General features: G+C 37.1%; 1 protein-coding gene across 3 annotated transcripts in view; it reads right to left on the reverse strand.

Annotated features, from left to right (window-relative positions):
• LOC122527605 (protein O-mannosyl-transferase TMTC1-like) overlaps positions 1 to 22,252 on the reverse strand; it is a 348,996-nt gene that overhangs the window by 27,848 nt on the left and 298,896 nt on the right. For all 3 annotated transcript variants that reach the window (XR_006306375.1, XM_043651935.1, XM_043651936.1), the window contains exons 11-13: positions 15,930 to 16,070; positions 12,399 to 12,598; positions 12,080 to 12,215 (exon numbers count right to left, since the gene is read on the reverse strand). Coding sequence is in view for 2 of the 3 variants with exons in the window: in XM_043651935.1 (XP_043507870.1) it covers positions 12,080 to 12,215; positions 12,399 to 12,598; positions 15,930 to 16,070 (477 nt within the window). In the remaining variant the exon portion in view is untranslated. The remainder of the gene's footprint in view (positions 1 to 12,079; positions 12,216 to 12,398; positions 12,599 to 15,929; positions 16,071 to 22,252) is intronic.

Below are 22,252 nucleotides of genomic sequence, written 5' to 3' on the forward strand. Positions count from 1 at the left end.
ATCGCTATCCTCATCGCGGACAATCTACCGATGCTTGCCATTTTTTTTTTTTTTTTTTTTTTTTTTTGGGGGGTTTTTTTTTTTTTTTTTTTTTTTTTTTTTTGGAAGATATTTTTATATTTTTATATTATTTTTATGTCAGGGAAGATGAGGATAGTTTTGATGTCGAAAATTGTAAAGATTCAAACGTCGTTATTCTAAAGTCGTTGATATTGAAGATGGTGATTTTCTCTTTACAACGATCCCCTAAATGTTGCTGTTCGATTCTTTCTCACAATTTTATTAAACTTTACATTATGGTTAGAAATGTTTGAATTTCTGTCATTTCACTGTGATGTTCTGAAGTTCAATAAAATGGTGAAAAAAAGAATCGAATATTTTAAAGGGAAAACTTCCATCTTCAAGATCATGGGTGGATCTAATGACGAAAAAATTTTTTCAATGTTTTCAGAGACGTTTGACCTTTGTGTCTTAAAAATTAAATATTAATCTCACACGAAGATATTAATTTTAGTGACACTAAATCTTAGATCAATGATATTAATCAAACTCACATGTACGAGGAAATTAGAAAACGAATTTAAAAAATAAATAAATGTATAGTTTGATTTTTCGGAAGTTCATATAAAAGTTGCAAGGTATCTACTATAAATATACTTGCATAAAACCAATATGTACGAGAAGAAATAACATAATACCCAAGTTTATCAATTAAAGGTTCAAATACTTTTACGATTTCTACTTGCAACACGTTCTTGGACTAAATATCTTCCATCCATCGAGACTAAAAAGATTATTCTACCAATTGAGTCGACCGATAAAATCTCACGAAATCGAATTTCCTCGCGTTCAGCGCCATAAAAATGAACCTCCTCCTTATTCCAGAAGGAATCCTCACATGTAGTCAATTCGAACAAATTCCAAGGATGAAACGCGGTCCAACAAAGACAACTTCACCTTCAAAACAATCGTCAGAGCCTGTGAAACAGCTTGCCTCTGTAATTCTCGCTAATCTACCATCCAGAACAATATACAGATCAACGAGAAACCAAATTATCCTCCAGGAGCGTTCCTCCCTAATACGTAATACATAATAATACGTCTGCATCTCTACGCGGAGTAAAATGTTTCGAAAACCGGCAATTAAACACACTGTGAACTCGCGGCAAAGGTCGATTCGATATTTGATCGGTGGCGCAGACCAAACCGCGTTGAAGCGACGTGCGTGATATCGGCCATTTTGTCGACGATGGACCGGATGAAAAAAGAAAAAGAAAATAGAACACGCTGTTTCATGAATTATAAAATCGCCATTTACTGCGGGCTGGATAAAGGTTGGTTCGGGCGTGGTTCGAGTGTGATAGAAAAGTGAAGAGTGAAGGGGAGAGGGTTGCGCGAGAAGGAGAGACGCAGGGTTGAATAGGTGGGTGAAGGAGGACGGAGAACGTAAAGAAAGAGGAAGAAGGTAAATAATGAACGATCAAGGAGAAAAATGGAGAAAAAATGAAGTTGTCAAGTAATGCAGTACCGTGAACTTCTATTCTATGAAAATATTGTGACTATGATAGAAGAATTCTGATGAAAATTTCTCTCGAGATCTGTGTATTCGATTAATTTACTTAAGAGATTAATAAACTTAATTTGGGGTTATCTTTATGCTTTCGTAATGATTGTAATGAGATTGTGAGGTGCTTCAGAGGAATTAGGAAGAAGTAGCGAGATTTTATTAGAACTATTATATTTTACTACTTGGATTACTTTTGAACAGTTATTAGATAACTACTGGATATTACCACAACGATCAATTTCGAATTTTGGGACTGAACACAAGGCGATTCTAATAGCTCCATCAGAGTTAATAGTGATAACAATGTAATTAATAATATTATTGACTGACGATTTTTGTTAACAACTAACGTTGTTAATACGCTGCATATATGATTAGACATGAATGAAATAATTTAATAAAATAATAAAACTAATTTTTCTTCACATTATATCAAATCTTCTCGTTGAGATGTTTTTTTGTCTAAAAGTTCGAAGCGAAAATTAACAATTTTTCAAATCCATTTCTTCACGGCTCCCCGTATATTTATTTTTGTTTCTATGTGAACAAAAATTCAGGTACAAACAGAGAGGAATTAATTTCACAAGAAATCTTTTCTTTCTTTCTCTCTGCGATTTCATCCCAGTTTCGTTCAATTCCATTCAGATCGAAAATATCGAAAATCTAATGCCACAAAATGGAAGTGTCCGTCAACGTTGCAGGGAATTTTCAATTTTGTCGAGTTTCAACGTTTGTGTATCAACCATCGAACAAACTCGCGTGGCGTTTCGAGGCCATCGATTTACCCCGTGTACTTTCCGGAAAGTAAGTATAGTATTTCGTAAATCAATTTTTCCAAAAATCTGCTCGCGTGAATAGATGCACGCGCGCGCACGATTTCGAGCCAGACAGGCCGAAAATACAGAATCGGAGGCAGCGTCAGTAAATTCCCGATTTATCAGTTGGACGAGCGCTTAACGCAACGGTGACGACGTTATCGTTGCCCGTGGAATCATCCTCCGACGCAGTAGCTATCCTCGGAATTTATACGGTCGGAGGGAGGGGAAAAAAAAATGGAGATACCGTGCATTCTGTTTGAAATGGTTATATTCTTTTTACATAATTCTCTAATTGTTCCTTTTTTTTACTTTTTATCTGATTCGATCCTTTACTCTATGATATATATCGAAGTTGGATCCATTTCATTTGATCTTTCTTTTTTTTAGTCTTCGCGCGTAAAATATGTATGTTTTGTGGTGTACGTGCAGAAATCACGGAACGTCTCTCATTTGTATTGAATAAAATTTGGCGTAGACTGTGAGTGTTAAATTGTATTTTTGAATAAAATTGTTAATATATTAGTAATATAAACTTGGTATAAGATATCATATCAAATGATTCCATGGAAATGATGTGATGGAAATGATGCCATATCATATGAAAATTAATTAATCAGGATTAAGTGTCATATGTGTTTGTAAAAGATCGACATTGGGTGATACTATTATGTAATTATTAAATTTTTCTAATTACTCGAGATTTGTAAGATTCGAGATAATTTTAGTAAGAATTCCTCGTTCACATTAGTTTTAAGTACAAATAATAAATAAAAATCTTGGATATATTCAAAATCTTAATCTCTTACTAATCTTCATATTACAATATTATATAATAACATTATATATTATTCTATAATGATATTATTATATATGAATATATTCTGTACACCTACGCGTAATTATTGTTTATAATTTTCAAATTTACTTCATTCCACGAATTTTGAAAAGCTTATATACGATTCACTGAGCTAGATCATTCAAATCTATCTCGAATTTTCCTGACGAAGAGCAGAGATTTCCAAGGAGTACATATCGAGTCGATTAAAAAAAAAAAAAAAGAGAGAAAAATAAAAAAGCTGAAAAGCGAAACGAACCGAACTAATGCTCGATAATTTCCCACCGATTGGTAAAACCATTCGCGTGCACGCCAACGTAGATAATGCATCAGTCGTAATTTCGGCTGTTATGCGCATCCCGTAATTTTATTTCACGCAGCGCGTTAATTCAGCGTTGAAGTATTTCTCTGATTGAAATCGAACGTTTCTGGCTGTCTACATAAATCTTTTTAACAGTGAGCTATGCTAGTTGATAATAGATTTATGTTAATGCTCGTGGCGGAAGATATTTCCTCGACGTGGTGTGCCGATTGATCGCAAGTTTCTGTTATTGAAGAATCATTCCGAAGATTCAAGGATTACAGAGTTTTAGCTCCTCGATGATTGTCTACGTAAGTCTTCAAAAGAATATACTGTCCAGAATATGGACGAAAATTTGATTGATTTCGAGGTGATGGAAGAAGAATTTGCCAAAAATGGACAAAATCTAAGATCGAATCGGTAAGAGTAGTAATTATTTTTTCTGTTAATTATGTTTCGTGGAGAGTACAGATTGGTAATTATTGCGACGATTCTTTCGAGGGAGGTACAGGGATAGTCTGCGTATCTCGAACGATAAACGTAACAAGTAATAAACTTAGGTAATGTAGCGTTGATTTTAATAAATCGTGTTAACAAGAAAAATTTAAAAAAGTGATGGAAAAGCTAACGAAGGAATACGCGAGATTCAGCTATCCAAATGTCCTTGATTCTAAATATTCAAAAGGTTAACGATTACGAATATGAGAGGAACTAAAAAAGCAATTATGGTTTCATGAGCTTCTTATTACAACGGCATGATTTAATTTCACGGCAGGCTTGAACGATTCATTATATCATTTTGCAACAGTTAGAAGCACAGAAACCATGGAAATTTAATAATTTCATAAATCAGTTATACACGAGGGATATGAATTTTGAAAGGACTACAATTCATGCTGCTTCGCGAAGAGATGGAAGAAACTGAAATGAATTTTTGTACATCTACTGTAAAACCTAACTCAAACCATGTTCTACTAGATTTGATATTTAAAAATGGTAGGTTTTACCATATTAAACTTCAAATATTGAAACAGTGGTAAAAAGTCTCTGAAGATTCTACTTTAAACGTACACTTACTCAGTTATGTTATATCTCTTCCTCGAATTCATCATTTAATTTAAAATAAATTATTCCACTTTCTTACTTAATTTCAATTAATACGCAAACTTTGATTTTTGACACTTGTGATTTTCTACTACGCGCATTAGCAAACGTGTAATTTAAAGAAAGTCGAATATATTTAAATGAAACGTCCGAATTGTACGATACAATAAAGCATAAAGCAAAAGTTATATAGTATAAGCTTGAAGAAAGAAATTATTTTCTACAAGAATTACGTATATTTCGAAACAACTTACTTTTATATCGCACTGTCACAAGCACAACAGGTGCCCAAAACTATTAATAAAGAAAATCGTGTTTAAAATTTCATTTGTTTATTGAAACTTGATCCGCAGAATTATTTATTGTTTAATATAGGATTATTTCGAAATATAGAAAATATAAAATTTCAAAATACATCTCGCGGTGAATGTCCATTGCACAAGTTACGAGTTTGCATCAAATTTTTAACTGAGCAATTCACTGCGCAGATAAATTCGCCGGGCGAGTTAATTCCGCCGTTTAGATAGAGGATAGCGAGTTAGCAATGGCTAAATAAATTGTTCAATGCTGTACTCTAAATCTAAAACAGTGGCCGTGCATTCGATGCGCAAATGGAATCTGGAACCAATCGACGAAAACTACCGACGATTTATGAGAAGTTAGTCTGACATTCGTGCAGTCCGTTGTAAAGTGAAAACCAGCCTGCCGTGCATCGAAATAAATAAACCGCAAAAATCTTCAGCCAGTTTACAACAGTTCAGCACACACAGCACTTACTGCAGTTTCAATTACATCCGTTTCTAAACACTCGCGTTAGATTGTGAATTTATATTTTTGAACATATATAAATTATAATAATCGAACCTTGGTGGAAAATTTCATAGATATTGCAGAGAGCACTATACTTTGAATATTCTTTTACACTTTTGAATTTCCTATGAATGCATGAAAATTCACAATGTATTTTAGCACTGAATTACATTATTTATATTTCATCAAAATGGTGCAAAAAATTGTTCATGATGGGGTATAAGGATCATTCGTTGTTTATATCAAACAATGAAATTAACATGGAAATGAATACTAATCTGATATATGTTTAGAAACCAAATAAAGATCGATGCAGACGATTCTGCGATATTTAAGTAGTACAAACAGTTTTCAGTCCATCTTCAGTAGTACATACGTTAGAATTACAGTTCGCTCCAACAGCGTACATAGTATATTTAGGATAATCCTGACCCATTCGAATAATTGCGCAGAGCCAATTGGGGGAACTTCCGCCGTTTCGAATATTAGATAAAATGATATTTAAACAATAATAATCACGCAAAGCAATAATTTATAAGTTATTAGTACTGCAACGTTGAGAAGATAAGCCAACAATTTATTACACGGAATTGCAACCGTACAACACCACCAAACTCCATTGCGAATGAAAATAACAAATACGCGAACAGATTAGAATAACAAACAACGCAAGTTTTACAGTCCGCGAGTTAAGAAATGAACTGGATGAGCTGGTTCGCTGTTCGAACTGACAGTTTTCACGTGACTACGAAGGATTGAAAGTTCAACTGACATTCGATCGCGATTACTCGTTTCAAGCATCCGAGATAAAAATGGATCGTTCATTGGGACGAACAATTTTTCACCAAACTCAACTGGGGAGAATATATCCAGCGACAGACTCAGGCTCAGGCGTCTGTTCGCCGACGTAGTAATAATAATAAAATCCCTCCTCCCCTTTGGATTTATTTTTGTTTCGAGCGTGCGGTCATGCAGCCGCTGGTGTGCCGCCGTTCCGGGAAATATTGATTCGCCGTTTAAGTGGATTGCGCTTCTGGCGGGTCGCAAACGGCGACACGCCTGTAAATAAACCATAAAGCGATAAATTTGTCAAATCTTACACCGCATTTTCGACCGTTTCATTGTTCATCCCTTCACTACATTTGACTTATGAATTATTCATACCAGGATGAATAATTCAACGGAAGAAGTGCGCAACTGGCCAACGTATATAACCATGAGCTATCTCTCTCTCTCACTCTCTCTCTCTCTCTCTGTCTCTCCGTTCGCGTATATAATACAAATCATCGGGCGCCAAGCGAGTCGCGCTATCAAACGATAATCTCGCTGGTAATCAGCTGAAAGAAATTCTTCTTTTATACGTGGCAGTATAACAGATTGTTTCTGAACGATCTGAATAACGAAAATCCTCTCGCGTGATGATTTATCAGTTAGTGATACTAATATTTCAGAATTTTACATTTATTTAGCGTCGCTGTATGTTTGTTAAAGTTTTGTTTTAGTATCGATGTACTTCAGAGCAATTTACATCTGAATGAAGTTTATTAGTAACAGTTTGTTAATTTGTTAGTAGAATACGTTAGCATTACTTTAGTCGGATTTCACTTTGCTGAAGTTTTATTTACATAATAGAGTTTGCTAGATTCCACGTGGAATTTATATTCATTCTAGATAAAAAAAAGAATTACTCTTTGCTTCTGTTCGTTCTTTTGACATTTGTCCTGTACCAACGATTAGTTTGTTCAAAATGATCTCAATTATTCTGAAAGCCGGATCCAGGTTAAAAGAATTTTTCGAGTGTGTACATAAAGAACGTTTATTCGCGAAAATTGCTAAATTTGCTTTGCGGATTTATTCTTTTTTTGGAACGTATGCGAAGGAAATTCATCGGTGGAGGCCTCTAGAAATTTATTCCGCAGTTGGATAGTGTTTTTTCGAATGTGTACAAAAGAATAAAAGTGCCGTTTTTCGAACTCGTTCAACCTTTCTTTTCAGGCAATATCAACCTAAAATGTATAACTGAATTTACAAATGTTCTCGTTCTACATCGAAAAAGACGATTTATATATATATATTTTTTTTTAAAATACAATTACGTTTCTAAAATTTCCGGAATCACAAAAACAAATTAATCATCTTGAAAAAAAAAAAAAAACACTTTCGAAGCCTTGGAAATTATATTAACCAATTCTCGGTTAATTAATTCTCCGACTTTCAGTTTCAGTACAGTACAGAACTTTATTTCAACGAATACCCTCGTTCAGTTAAATAAATATTTCGAACCTCTCACCGACGATAAACGCATCAAAATCTCCGATGAATATGTAACTACCTTGCCACGTAATCTTCCAAACGCATCGAGGATCGCGTCGGAACAATAAGTTCGTTCAAGCAATCCTCTAATCGAGCTTTAATCAATCGGCAGCGAAACACGAGCATTATCAATACGCGGTTGGATCGTTGGAAAAAGGTGTCCGGACGGTGCACGTCGAAACACCGCGAACAAATCTGCAAAGCCTCCCTCCTCCTCCTCCTCCTCCTCCTCCTCCTCCTCCTCCGCCTCGCCAGCTTGCAACGGTCATTAAGCTGATGCTAATGAAAAAGATCTCGTAACTATCAACTGGACGCAAACTACACGCTCCGTTCCCTCTAATATAGACTCCCAACGGTAGAAAACAAAGGAACAAAGTATTGTAATTACTCTGTTCCCCGCCTTCACCCCGCGAAAACTCACACTCGCGCGAAACGGTTCTTCCATCGCTGTACAACCATCGGTGGCCTACGTTGAAACGTTCGCAGCTCCTCTCTCTCTCTCTCTCTCCCCCTCCCTCTTTCTCTCTCTTTGCTTTCGAAAACCCTTCGCCAGCCCCGCCGCGTCGCTCACACCCGGCTTTTGCGGTCTGCATGGCAGATTTATATTTGCATTTAAAATCTGCACGCTGCGGCACATCTGTCAAACGGTGCATATTGAAATCTTCGCGCGTGATGGTGGTGGTTACACACCGACAGGGCGTAGGTGTTGCCAATCTGCTGGGATCTCGCTGTCACTCCACCCGCGTGCACCGAGTCACTACCACTTTTCGCTCGTTGTTTCTCCAAAATTTCACTCCCGGCGTAATAGTCTACTCCGGTCTATGGACCGGTTGGTTGACCACGCCTGTGTAGTCTCCTGCTGAGCGCAATACTCGCCCCTTTCTCCTCTACCGCGTCGAACGTCCGCCATTATGACAGTGATTTTTAGATCGTGCGAAGTTTGATACCGGCAAGGAGAAAGAAGGGAGTTTGACTCTTTGGTTGTTTAATTGAACGAAGTCGTTGTTTATTTTATGACACTGTAATAAGGAAATATTTTCAATATATTGAGAATACGTAACATACAATAGTTTAAGAGCACGTACAACTTTCCTAATTGTATCGGTTCATTTTTTATAATTGATACTTTGACCATTTTCAGTTGCTTCATCGTCAGTAAAGATTATAGTTATTAACTAACGAAATACGCGAAAGTAAAAATGAGCTGTACAGGAGAAAAAGTTTAATTCCAAAGTTGCGCGAGTTTAAGTAGAATGAACCTCAGACTGAGAGAGCATAACACAGTGAGGATGAATGAATTATACTACAAATAAAGTGTCATTTCGTCTCCATCTTTTTCCGCAATTCGAAAACACCAATGACAAATAAATTACCTCTGTGTAATAAATAATTCGAAATGTCGTTTTTCCCAATGATTTATCCAATCGAGCCAAATAAACGTCTACCAAATCACGTACGCCACAAACACGTGCTCCCCTACAAATAATTGCACAAATCCAGAAGGCATATATAACGGATATAACACTGTCACGATTGTCCGAGCGATCCCAAGAATTAATCACTCGCCATTTCAATCAACACTTCACTAAAACCGTACCGTATTACCACGGGATATCGGTCAGTCACACTCGGTCCAACACGAGGACACAACCGGCCCACCGGTGAAGTGATTAAACCGGATGGGAACCGGGAATTTTTCGCGTCCCACCTAAATCAAACGTCTGGGCTTTCAACGTCAATAGACAACCCATAAAAACTCGCTAATTGAACGACGCTCGTTTCTCCTCCTATCTTTCGTTCTCGAAAAAACAAACTAAAAAAAAAAAAAACAGAAAAAAAGGAAGGGAAAAGAGCGAGAAACAAAAAAAAGAGAGAGAGAGAGAGATGAAAAAATAAACAATATACCGCGGTGCAATCCTCTAAACTCGTTCGCCGGAAAACTGTCCGAACCGCGCGTTGGCCGTTTTTATCGATCACCGAGATCCCACGTACCATAATTTCGGTCAGCAAGAAAGAATTGATTTCACGTGCATTCGTTCGTGCACACCTCCAGGGCGCCGCCTGCAAAAACAGCGCGCGAATCGTCGCCAGGAAATTTACCGTGGCTGTTTTATGGGCGCTATTTGCTCCGCTGAACGCGGGAGAATACGCGTGCAACGAAGAGGGATGTCGAGTGTTATAACTGAGCTGGCGGATTTCTACACGTTTAAGGGAAATTTAAGCCCGCCATTGCTCCTTGTTGCCTCAACAACGTCATTAGAATTTTTCGTGAATCTTGAACGATATCGTTGGACATTGGAATTTCACGGTTAAATTAATTAATTTCAAGATGTTTCATTGAATTTCGCAACACTGATGATTCTAATGAGTATGAAATTAGATGCATCGAATTTGTGTGACATTACATACATGATAAAAGTGAAAAATGGCCAGAAAATTGCAGACTAGTTTAGATGATAATATGTACATGATTAGTACCGAATTCTCGACATACAATGCAAGAAATATATTAATAGGAACACGAAACTGCACAAAAAAGTGCAATTCCACAGGCTAATAATAAATTTCACTATTTAAGACAAAATAAATTTTCTCTAGTCTATGCAAATCTCTTGCTTCTCTACTTCTAGAATATTTCGATGAAAGTAAAAATTCCCCGCAAAAATATTATACAATTTCCTCAGAACGTAAACGAAACATTATATTTGAAAATATATGTATCGGGCGATCATAATAATTTAGCTTCTACCAGCAAATACGAAATACAAAATTATTCTCAATTTTAGTAATCTAACATAAATTGCTACAGTCATCCATGTATTCCAACGATGTCATTTAAGGGTTGACCTGCACAAAGAATTTTGCGTTGACGAATACGAAACTGTCAACCGCAATCGACCGTAACTTTTTCGTCGGCACAAGAGTTGAAAAAGAGCAATAGAGAGGAAGGTCTAGGTGAATACAAGGGATCGGTTTGCTGGCCACCCTATAATCTACGTATATACATATGCGAGCGAGGGTTGGAAAACTGGGCAAACGACACGATTGCTATCCAGGGATGAAAGTTCTCGCGTCAACCTCGAGGGCCGAAGTTGCTAAGCTGTCCCGGCGATTCGTTTGCGTGGCCGAGCTGCAGCATTTTTCACCGCTATTAAAAGAGTTCCTCCGTCGAGCTTTCATTTGCTTTCTGTTAATTTACTTGCCCGAGCCGAGGCTAAACGATGATCAACGTGCCAGTAAATTTGCGTTTATGTTCCTCTCGACTGCGGGTGAGGTCGTAATTTGTTTGTTTCGATGATTTGTAGTTCATTTCTAATTTGCTCTTTTTTCTCGTTTCTTTTGATTTAAGCCTGCTCGAAGGTTCATACTGGCATTTGTATTGCAAATTGGTTTCGCGGCGTGAATTGTATTTTGTATTTGGAAGAAATTGAACGTTTAGAGGGCCGGTAATAATGACTTTTCCAAAAAAATCATAATGCGCATCGTTAAAGATTTATTCAGAGTTCCAAAACGCTCTTCTGAATAATACTTTTGTTGCTGTCGACACATATGTTGTTCTAATTATTGCAAATTACAAAACGTTTAGCCTTGAAATCATTTCAGATAAAAGAAACGTACAATTTTTCTATCCAGTTGTTCAATTAAACGAAATTATTGACGTTATTGCAGCGATAAACATAGTGATGCCAGAATAATTCACATTTCAATACATATCTTATTAAAAATTATTGTGATTAAAATTGAATTGTATTAATTAAATTACATTTAGTATTTAAAATTAAATTATATCAATTTACATCACCGTGTCATCAAATTTGAATTCGTTTACGAGAACTATCAATTTATTTCATATTTATTAATTAACCCCTGAGACTTGTCACTCACATAACATCACAGCATCATACACGACGTACGATTAATAGCGTTCATACTACACCTATCATCGATTTGCACAATTACCTAGAAAAAAATTAATGTACAGTACGAACAGCCACAGTTAAGTGTACAAACAAATGTTTCTAAATACGACCTCACTGAATATCAAGAATCACTTATACAATAGGTATATACTTCTGTAAAAATGAAATATACATTTATACAAACATCTTGTATAAATTCCTATATAAATATATTTTAATACAAGTCATATTCATGACAGTCAAGTTCCATTATGCTGTTAATGAACGGGTTTACACAACGCACGTAATAGATTCATTATCAAAATAATCGTTCGAATACTTTCGCGAGCGACTTTCTCATGCAAATGCTGGTAACTAAGCTACTTGTTACCTTGCTGTCAATCAAAATTCATATTGGGCGCAGTTACTCACCTAGTGATGAGTTGATGAACTCTCGGCCACTGACCCCGCGACCTCAATATCCTGACCGTTCCCAGAAGCGACGATCTGTGCGACGGTGAGACCTCCATGGCTTTGAGGTAGTACTTGAGGGAGGGTAGCCATTTGCCTGAAGAGACGAACGACGATTTGGCGTGAGTACGAAGCCCGGCGAGTAGCCGTTCTACGCGGCCGGTTGTTCCCCCATGTTGTTTCCCCTACTTTAAACTACTTTAACCCGTACTTTGGACCGTCGCAACGGGAACCGTCGGGCTTTGTCCCACTTCACGCTATTTAGACCTGTTTTACTTACCATTCTGGTACAGCCACGAAGCATATTCCGCGAGATGGTCGGCACTTTTCGGTTGTAACCGGACCACGTGTCGTAGGAGAACGCCAGCAGTTGGACCGGTTGCCAATCTCGCCAGCACCAAATAGGCTGGCGTGTACGCCGGGTCCAATGACACGCATTTCTGCAGCATTCGTATACATTCTTCCGTTCGGTTCGTTTTCCTGGCGAAACGGGAACAACACGCATATGTTAGTTTGTTTTATACCGTATGACAGAAGAATTCAGATATTAAATTCAGATAAAATTTTAAGAGCCAAAATATTATAAACTATCGAATGTTATAGGATTAGAGCATTTAATTGTTTCTTTCGACAGCTTTTGTATTGTTAAGGAGATGTTTTCCACATTTCAGGATATATTTATTTTGCAAGGGAACATTTATTTCCGATATTTTCTTTGAGAGTGTTCAATTACTCTATCAATAAAGATTATACACTCAGTTGCTAATTTACCAAGTATGTAGGAAAAGATAGACGTACTAGTTACGCGACATTAAGTAGAATAAGCCTCGAACCGGTACGGTGTCAGGCAGGTGGGAATTGCTTGGTCGTAAATTCAATTAATTGTATTATATTCTCGTTTTTTTAGATATTGCGATAATCTTTGGATTTGTATACAAATCCGGAAAGATGATTTCACATTCAGTTACTAGCAAAATTTGAAAAAAAACTTTGAAAACACTGTACATTTGTGGAAAGATTCTGACAAAAAGAGATTCAATTAATGAGGGACTGTTTAGGAAATTTTGTTCTCATACATAATACGTTAATCATGCAAAACACTGTGATTTGTATAGTCCTTGCATACCAAGTAAAGATTTATTGGCAATTAAATTTCGATGCGTTTCAACCACGTTAACTATGACAACCTATTCCAATCATGTATGACGATCACTCTCGCGAAGTGTAACATGATTACAATCAAGATATGAATGCCTGTACACTTGCTTTTAACGCACTGCGCGCATCCGTGTACAGTGTACATCATTGTGCATTCTGCATGCTTCATCGTTCCGTGAAATGCCACTGTCCATGTCGCTAATTTCGCCTGCACTGGTTAATACAATTTTCCCTGAATAACCGGCGAAACCTAGCGAAATGATATGAACTGCTCAAAATTTTAGCCTAACGGGCTACTAGCGTTCGCACTAAATTTCGAAAGTTAACACTTTAATCGTCTGTGAATTTTAATTCTTTCGTAGTTGGTAAAGATGTAGCGAGCGATCGAAATATTTCATCATTATACTGATCGTGCAACTTTGTACCATTACACGTGTAATAAAAGAATGAAACGTAGGCTAAATATTATAGTACGAATTAAAAATTACAAAACGTTGATATTATATTTTTAAACAAAAATATTTGTTTTTTCCTCGTTGAGTATTATGACTATTTTGCAGATGAGAAATTTGAAGATGCAAAAATGTATAGAACAATATTCAAAAATATGTAAAGTATTCAAAATATGCTATAATACATAGTATCAAGTGGTATATACATATGTAGTAATATATAGCACATTACAATATTTGGCAGATAAAACAATTTTCTATCCAACTTTTACTTTTCGAACTATATTCATAAAACTACGAATTTGCACAAATTTTGGTAGAGTTTAATCACAATTGAATATGTTCTGGATACATTACATATATTTCTGTATACCTGTCACGTACGATGTGTATCAGAATGTAGATTTAGCACACTGAAACAAGAAAAAACATTCCAAGCTTCCTAGACATCTTGTCATTGAGATTCTGACTTGTTTAAAGTGATCTGTTTGAATTTGTTGGCAATCGTCAACGACAGTTAAACGAAGAACTCAGTTGATCCGAACTGAAGAATTATTAAACTACAGCAATTCGATCTCAGAAACAAGGTCATATCGGGCACATCTTCATAAGAATTTTTTCTCTTTTTATTTCAATTTGATTCAAATCTAAACACGTATGCTCTCATACACAGCCCTGTTTATCGTATATAATCCAGCTACCAGGTGAAAGTGGTTATCAGCGATTTGCAAACGAGGCCGTGCCGTCGGATCTTCGGATTCCACGATCCGTAACACGCTTTATAAGCCAGGTAATCCGCGGCGCACGGTGTCCGGGGATTTCACGGCGGGAAATACTTTCGCGGAGGAGAGGAGAGAGCCGAAAAATTTATGGACAGTGTTTTCCCCGCGAGCCGAAACAAGACGAAAATAGAGTGGAGCGGCGCGGCAGCCAGCCCGAGTGAAACGAAACGAGCAATGGCGCGGCGGTGTGCATGCACGCACGCCTCTCTCGCTCCCGACGTCAATTAAACTTTAATTTATCAAGCAGGAGGCGTTAATTAAAGTTTAATTTTAACCACGCCGCTAGAATTACCTTGCCACGCTAAATTTATCGCGCAGCGTGCACTTTCGGTATACCATTGCCTCGATATTAACATTAATAAAGCAGAAACCCTGTTGGATTCGGGAGATTCTTCCTGTAACTTTGTTTATTCTCCCGCGCGATGGGAGACTCCATTAGACTCTCCGGCATTCGACGGAATGAGAATTATCCTTGATTTCGACTTTCGTTGTTCCCTACTGCGTTCCCTACTTCGTCTGTTCGTTGTTCTTTTCCTTCTTTTTTTTTTTTTTTAAGCAAACAGATGAGTTCGAATTTCACAAGCTGCAAGAGTGTATCGTTCAATCTGTGCGTTGCAAATGTGTGTTTCAACAAATTTTGAAGATCTTGTGTCAGACTCGAGAAAGTGATTCTGTCTATGATTTTTGTGACAAGGCAATTGCACAATTGGTCTTTAGTAGTTTTGTGTTTACTATTTGCTTTCTTTTGTATTTGAAATTGAGTGTAGCGAGTCGATTAAATAAAATGAATTAAAATTGAGTATTTTATTAAATCAGTGAATTGAATACGAATCGATTGAAACAAGTAGTCGTTGTATTCCGCTTAATTTGTTTAATTTAGAGAATTTTTTGTTATATAATATATGCAATGAAAATAATATTCTTAATTGATGCAGTATATGGTATACTTTTCGGATTATTTGTATTTTCCTATTATTAACGAATCTGTGCGATGATCATCCTATCTGAAGATGTAGAATTGTCACTTATCAGCTTATTAATATTATTAATTAATAAAAAGAATTCATAAAATATTGACTATATTTTGATTTACATAGGTTGAAATAGAAAATCTCAACCTATATAAATCAACAAAATATAGTCAATGTTTCATAGAAAATCATTCTATTGCCAGTTAAACGAGATAAAATTACAGAAATTCAAGGGATTCAAGATTGATTAATTCGAAAACAGAGAACTAACCGCTGACTACAGAATCGAAACTGATCGACTGCGTCTCCTAAAAATATACGATCAACGTCTGTATCCTCAGAAATCCAGAACAATTAATCTCGATAGAACCAATTAATTTAGATCCCACGTATTGCCAGCTTCGCCCGGCATTTCTTTCGCGGTGAATGAAATCGGTTGTCCACTGACCTGTAGAGTTGACCAAGATTGTAATGAGCGTTCACGTGACCCGGCTGAGCGTGTATTGCAGCCAAAAAATGCTGCTCCGCTTGATCGCCGACCGTGAGCGTTCCGAGGTTGTTATGCGCACTGGCGTACGTCGGCCACAGCCTGTAATCAAATAAACGCCGCTTATTTACAAAGTGATTAATGATCCGGAGGAACACGGTGCGTTGCCATGCATTTAATCGCCAAGGTAATTCCGTTTTCCCTCCACGAGCATACGTGCTCATGTAATAATCGCCCGATAGGGCTGTGATCGAAAGGACGGAATAATTTCCCGTCCTTTCCGTCGATCACTCCCGAAAATTGCCGAAATTTTCACAAGCCACGATTGCAACTGCTGTTGCAAACTCGAGTCAATTCCCTCGCTTTCGCGATACCGTGGATTTTCACGCGGTTCTCGTTAGTTTCTCGTTCGCGAGTGTAAACGTTCGTAGAGACAGCGTTGAAAAATCGCACGTCGCGGCTCTGACCGATCATTCTGTCTGTCGACTTGGGCGACTGAACCGTTCTCGCTGAGTCTCGTGCTTCGCACAGCGTTTTTCGCCGAGACACGCCAACGACCAATCAGGTCACACTTTTCGATCGTGGGAGTGGAAACTTACTATTCGTTAGAAGCTTACAGCGTGCAATTATTTCAACATCAATTACCACGATGGATCGCGAATTTTTATGCAAATTTACATTTTCGAGAGTACTGCCACTGAAAAATGGGACCTCGGAAGAGGAAATGTTTCACGTGAGAAGTGTCGTGGAAGAATGTACATATTTTACGTAGATTTTTTAACACACTGAAAAGTGCAAAAAAAAAAAAAAATTCGCAGTTTATTAACTAACATTAGGGAAAAAGTAATTTGTGTTTGACTTTGCGAATCAATTTCATGGACAAGAGTTCGAGGATTCGCGCACACTTTTGTGCGAACAATAGACGAGCTCGCGGCAACCTCGAAAAGGTGAATTAGGTGATTCTTTCGCACCGAGCTATTCACCCTTTCCCCACCGGGGAGGAAATTACGTTTCGCAGAAATTTCCGAAGGTTTCCTTCGTTACCGAATGCCCCATATAGCCAACTGGAACAGTAGAAACAGATAATACCTGCTAATTATCGTTTAGTTAGAGGAAAGAATGGATGGTTGGCGCAGGAAATTAAATGCCACGCGTTGGCTGGTTTTTCGATCACCAGGTTGGATTCCTTACGCTTAATAGCTCGAATTGTTGATGGACCCCTTCTAATGAAAATTTTCTCGCCATTGTTCGTGCGAACCGTTGCGAATCTTCGTGAAAGAAGTAATTTGGACTTTATATTATGGATTTAATGTCGCAAAACATTTGTTCTCGTAGCTTTTAATTCCTAGCAGTTTTATTTAATATTTGAAATAAAATCTAAAATAAATCTACAATAAATCTGAATAAATCAAAAATACAAAGCGAGATAAATTCCAATTGTCGAACGTTTATCCATCGAGCAACGAAGCTCTTCGTACTTTCTCATCCGCGAGTGCAATCAATTCGAACACGTTGTACACTTCGTCGAACGCAGCGCTTGATTTTCAGAAAACATTTAACCACGCCGCTTTAAGAGCACAATCCCGCTCTTTGGTTAATTCCGGTGCTCGCGCCGACGCGTCGCCGCAAATCTAATTTTCGAGGTAACGTAGTTAGCGAGAATGCATTACCATGGGAACGCGTTTTGACAAAACTTCCCTAACTTTTGACAAGAAATATATATATATTCTCTAGCAGTGATTTCTTCGTTACGACGCAATTCGGGCCAATATCGCTAAAGATATATTATACAACTGTGTGGGCGAAGGAGAGCTCGTGACGAGCGACGTTTCCTCACAGAGCCTCAAATTTTTCAGCGGAAGCCAGCTCGCGAAACTGAATTAAACTTTCTTCCATCGAAATAAAGAATATTTCCGGCGACTAAACAATCGTCGTTCCTGGCTCCGACGTCCACCGTTTCGCAATTACAACGAAACGAAGCTCGTGCATTTCCATCTTGGATCGCTAATACAAACTTTAATTCGTTCAGAAAATTAACTGTTGCTTCTTGAACTCATTAAGGGGGCTACCGTGAACGCAGTATTTCATTTGCAATTATTTTTAACGAGTTCGTTCTATTGAATTGAGTTTCTTCTCTCGTTTTTCTTTAACAACGGAGCTGAGAAAGGAAATTGCAATGACTCGCTCGATATTCTTTCATCTAGTTATGTCTTATTTCACTTAGGCTCTACGATTTTACGCAAGATTTACACAAAGAATCCAAGTATTTGTGACGTTACGATGTATTGTCATATAATGTACGTTCATTATGTTATAATTATTTTACATTGCATTTATTTTACTTATTATATCATTATTGAAAATTTAATGGAATTTCTTAGTAATTACTTTGCCATTTCGTATAGTTTCATAGAATTTTTTACGAATGCCTCTTAATACAATCTTTCAGCTGGCACAAAGATATTCGATGGAACATCAGAACGCCAAGAAGTCGGATATTAACGAGGTAGAAATTATATTCAGCCTCCGCTATTAAAAGTGCATACAAAAATGGAGCTCTGTTTCCTCGGACGACAGCCCCGACGAATTACATTATTTCAAGGTAAATGCATTAAATAAAGTGCCTCGTTACATAACGAAACGAAATAATTATAGCCGCGTCGCAGTTGCCTACCGTTGAGGAACAGTTAATTCCTGAACGAATTAAATTTCTCCGATACAAGATGAAAATGTTAAATAACGAGAGACGAAAGTTCTTCGCAACGGCCAGCTCAGTCCAGCTGGAATATTCTTTATTTCGGCAAGAGAAAATTCAGTTCAACGAGTTGGCTAACGCTAACGCGGAACTGAATCGAATTTTTCAGTCTTTCTCTTTCCTTTTTCGTTGAAATGTAATATTATTCTTCAATAAATTCGTCCAGCAAACCTTTCGAAGCTTGTAAAAATAGAGAGCGAGAATTTTACACTCGCTAGATTAACACTTCGACGACCGGCTGTTTAATTCGAAGGGTATTAAACTGGCAATAATTTACGAGTTTTGCGAATATGTCGCTTCAGTTTTAATTCGGGTGATGTTGCAAAAATTGCAACGCCGGTTATTTGAGTAACAAGTGATCAAGATTTTGTTAAATATTAAAATTTATAAACATGCCATTTTTCTACGTTTAAAATTTTCTCAACAAAAAAAAAAAAAAAAAAAAGAAATGCACGTCATGAATCACGTTGCAGCTGAAGCTCGATTAGATCATTTACACAGAAGAATTCTTCTTTTTCACAGAATGTTTTTCTTGCTTGAGCAATGGATAATCTAAGCACAAACCCCTGTAACGAAGTGTTGCGTTAAAACGATGCCAGGACTACGATACATAATTACAAAGCGAAGAAACTCGCAAACAGAAAGAGAGAGAGAGAGAGAGGCAAAGGGTAACCAGTCCGAAATGAGACCCGTTTAAATCACCGACCGCCTCCCAAGATTCAAATGATTTTCCCGCAGGCTGGAAGCCGGCATGAAACTTCTGCCGCGTCTGGTGTACGTCTAAATTGCTTCGAAGCATGAAACTCCGTGCTTAATAAAATGTCACTCGCACCCTTTCGGCGCTGCAACCCCGTGTTCACCGTGGCACGCAGTCAGCTACAGCGTTGGAGCTACACCCTTCACACAGTGAAAGTAAAATCTGCGTATCCCAGACTTCCCCTCTCTATGTGCGCTTATAGACTTTCGGCTGCGTTAACACCATTGTAATTTACGGTGTAAATTGCTTTTACTTCGCCGATCGTGTAGCGATGATTTGTTGAATTTCGAGAGAGAAAGAAAATGGAAAGGTGTTTGGTAAAATGAAGGGAATGTTAGAAATTTCGATTCCGCTGTTCGCCTTTGGTTCTATGCGAGTCAAAATATATGTTAAAGTATACATAGTTTCTAAATATTTGGTCTTAATTTAATTTTATGACATTTTATATGTTGCACGATTTTCACGAAATAAAATGTTGCAAAGAGAAAAAGAACTTCGTACTTTCGAGATATTTGACAATTTGAAAGATGGAAGCTTGATAGAAAATTTATGTGTTTTATGTATCAGATTTTATACAAAGAATGTTCCATGTATTATTTTGTGTTACACGCAGTTTCAAATTTTCTATAAGTGTACAAACATTCGCAGTTTAGTGACAAAGAAGATAATACCTAATTCTCGGAAAATAAAATATTACAGAAAGAGAAAAGTTTAAGAAGAAAAGAGTAATATTGAGAATATTGGTTTTGGTTTGTAATTTGTGTGCAATTCTACATTTTGTTTTTAATGATAATATTTATAGAATGTTGGGTAGGATGTATAGAATAAATGACAAGTAATTTTGTACAGACTTCATCAATTGCTGGCAAGATACAAGTGTGAAAAGTTTCTTAATTTCTGTATGAAATTATTTTCGAAAACAAATACGAAGCGGAGCAAACAAGAGGGGACACGAGAAAGTTTTATTGGAACGTGTTCAACAAAGATCTAACTGGGTTGTTAAGGGTAGAAACAGAAGAGACCAAAATCTGATATCCCACTCGTTATAACGGAGGTATAACTTTCGTGTAGTCCTCTCGTTTTTGTTCGTACAAGTACAATGGCAGCTTATACCTTTAGAAAAATTTTTCGATATTTCCAAATCCATTTTCCTATAACTTCGGTTTAGCAACCATGAAACTTACTCCCAATAAAACACGTTAAATAAATATTATTTTTATTCCATTTTCTTTTTATTTAGAATCGACCACAATAGTATCGTCATTTATAATTTTTAAGGATTATCTTCGTACATTTCACTCTCTTGCTTTCTTGGGATCTTCTGATTTGTAACATCGAACCATATACACACATAAGTAACATTGATTTATGAATTTATTTGTTCAAAAAAAAATACGTTGCACTGATAATAAAATCTAGAATTTCATTTTAAATCTTCAGATTGAAAATCGATAAATATAAATAATATAGGTATGAAAGAACACGACGAAAATTAGCACAAGTTCGTGTTAATGAGATATCGATTTGTTTATCTCGATAACGTGGTTCAGTGGAATTAGTTGTCATGGAACGAGTAATATTTTTATGTATCTGTATCACTATTCTTTAAAGTGAAACACGATTACATGAAACGTATCACGACTAGATCGTGTACGTTTGTGCAAATTTATTTATTTATGGATACAACTAAATCTTAGAAATAAAACTTGATTTACCTGGTCCTAGAAACTACAACAAATATTCTGTTTTGGATATTTCGTAGGTATATAATGTGCATTCTGTGCATCTTGTGCACTGGTATCAATTTATAGGAGTGTACAGGGTGTATTTCTCGATATATAAGTATATTTATTAACTATATTCGTTTGCAATATTCAACTTTTCCACAATCCTATATAATCCTCTTATTTTCATAAAAAAAAAACAATAAAAGTCCACTATACTATTGCAATGTATGCATATTTCAACAGTTGCAACACACCTACGATTTCAATCAACGAGTCACCACCGATTATGACACGTACTCTCCGATCGAAACTATCAAACTGCGTACTAGCGAAATTTAATGAAACATGTAATTAAATCTCGCTAAAAATAAAACTTGACTTGGTTTCAATTCAACGAGATTTTAATTCCATTCGCCAGATTGGAAGCCTACCTAATTTCTAAACTACCACGCGTTTTTCTTTCTCCGTGACATCTACAACAACAAATTGACTCGGTCCTTGACGTCTGCCCTTGAATGTCGCCCCCTCCTTCCCATTTTGTAATATTCGATGTTAAGGACGCGCGTGGACTGTCGTTTTCGAATAATAGAAAGAGAGAATATTAGGCCGCAGAACAGAGAAGAAAGAAAAGAAGGAGCAAAAAGCACACGCACAAAAAAAAAAGAGCATGGTATAGGTACATGTTGGTACCAGGCCGGAGATATCCCGATGATAGTTGCTAGCTCTCAACGAGGGGTTGTCTGCGAGAGCTCAATAAGGCTCGGGGGGTGGTCGAAGGGAGCTACGGCAGATAGGATCGTCGCGGGCGCGTGCGAGTTACACGTAGCGAAATGAAGAAAGCGGATAAAGGGGACAGAGAAGGAAAAATCCGGCGTGAGTGGATCGGCCGAGCGTCGAAAAAGAAACGTATAATCCAACCGGTATTCTATCGAGTCTGTGATGCATGTTCACGTTCCCGCGGCGAATCCGTTTTATTCGACGCGTTCGGCGTGAATCGCGTTTTGTATTTCTTTCTTCTCTTTTTTTTTTTTTTTTTTCGTCCATT

This window comes from Frieseomelitta varia, unplaced genomic scaffold, assembly GCF_011392965.1.
Source record: "Frieseomelitta varia isolate USP_RPSP 00005682 unplaced genomic scaffold, Fvar_1.2 scaffold_228, whole genome shotgun sequence".
NCBI classification, from domain to species: Eukaryota; Metazoa; Arthropoda; class Insecta; order Hymenoptera; family Apidae; genus Frieseomelitta; species Frieseomelitta varia.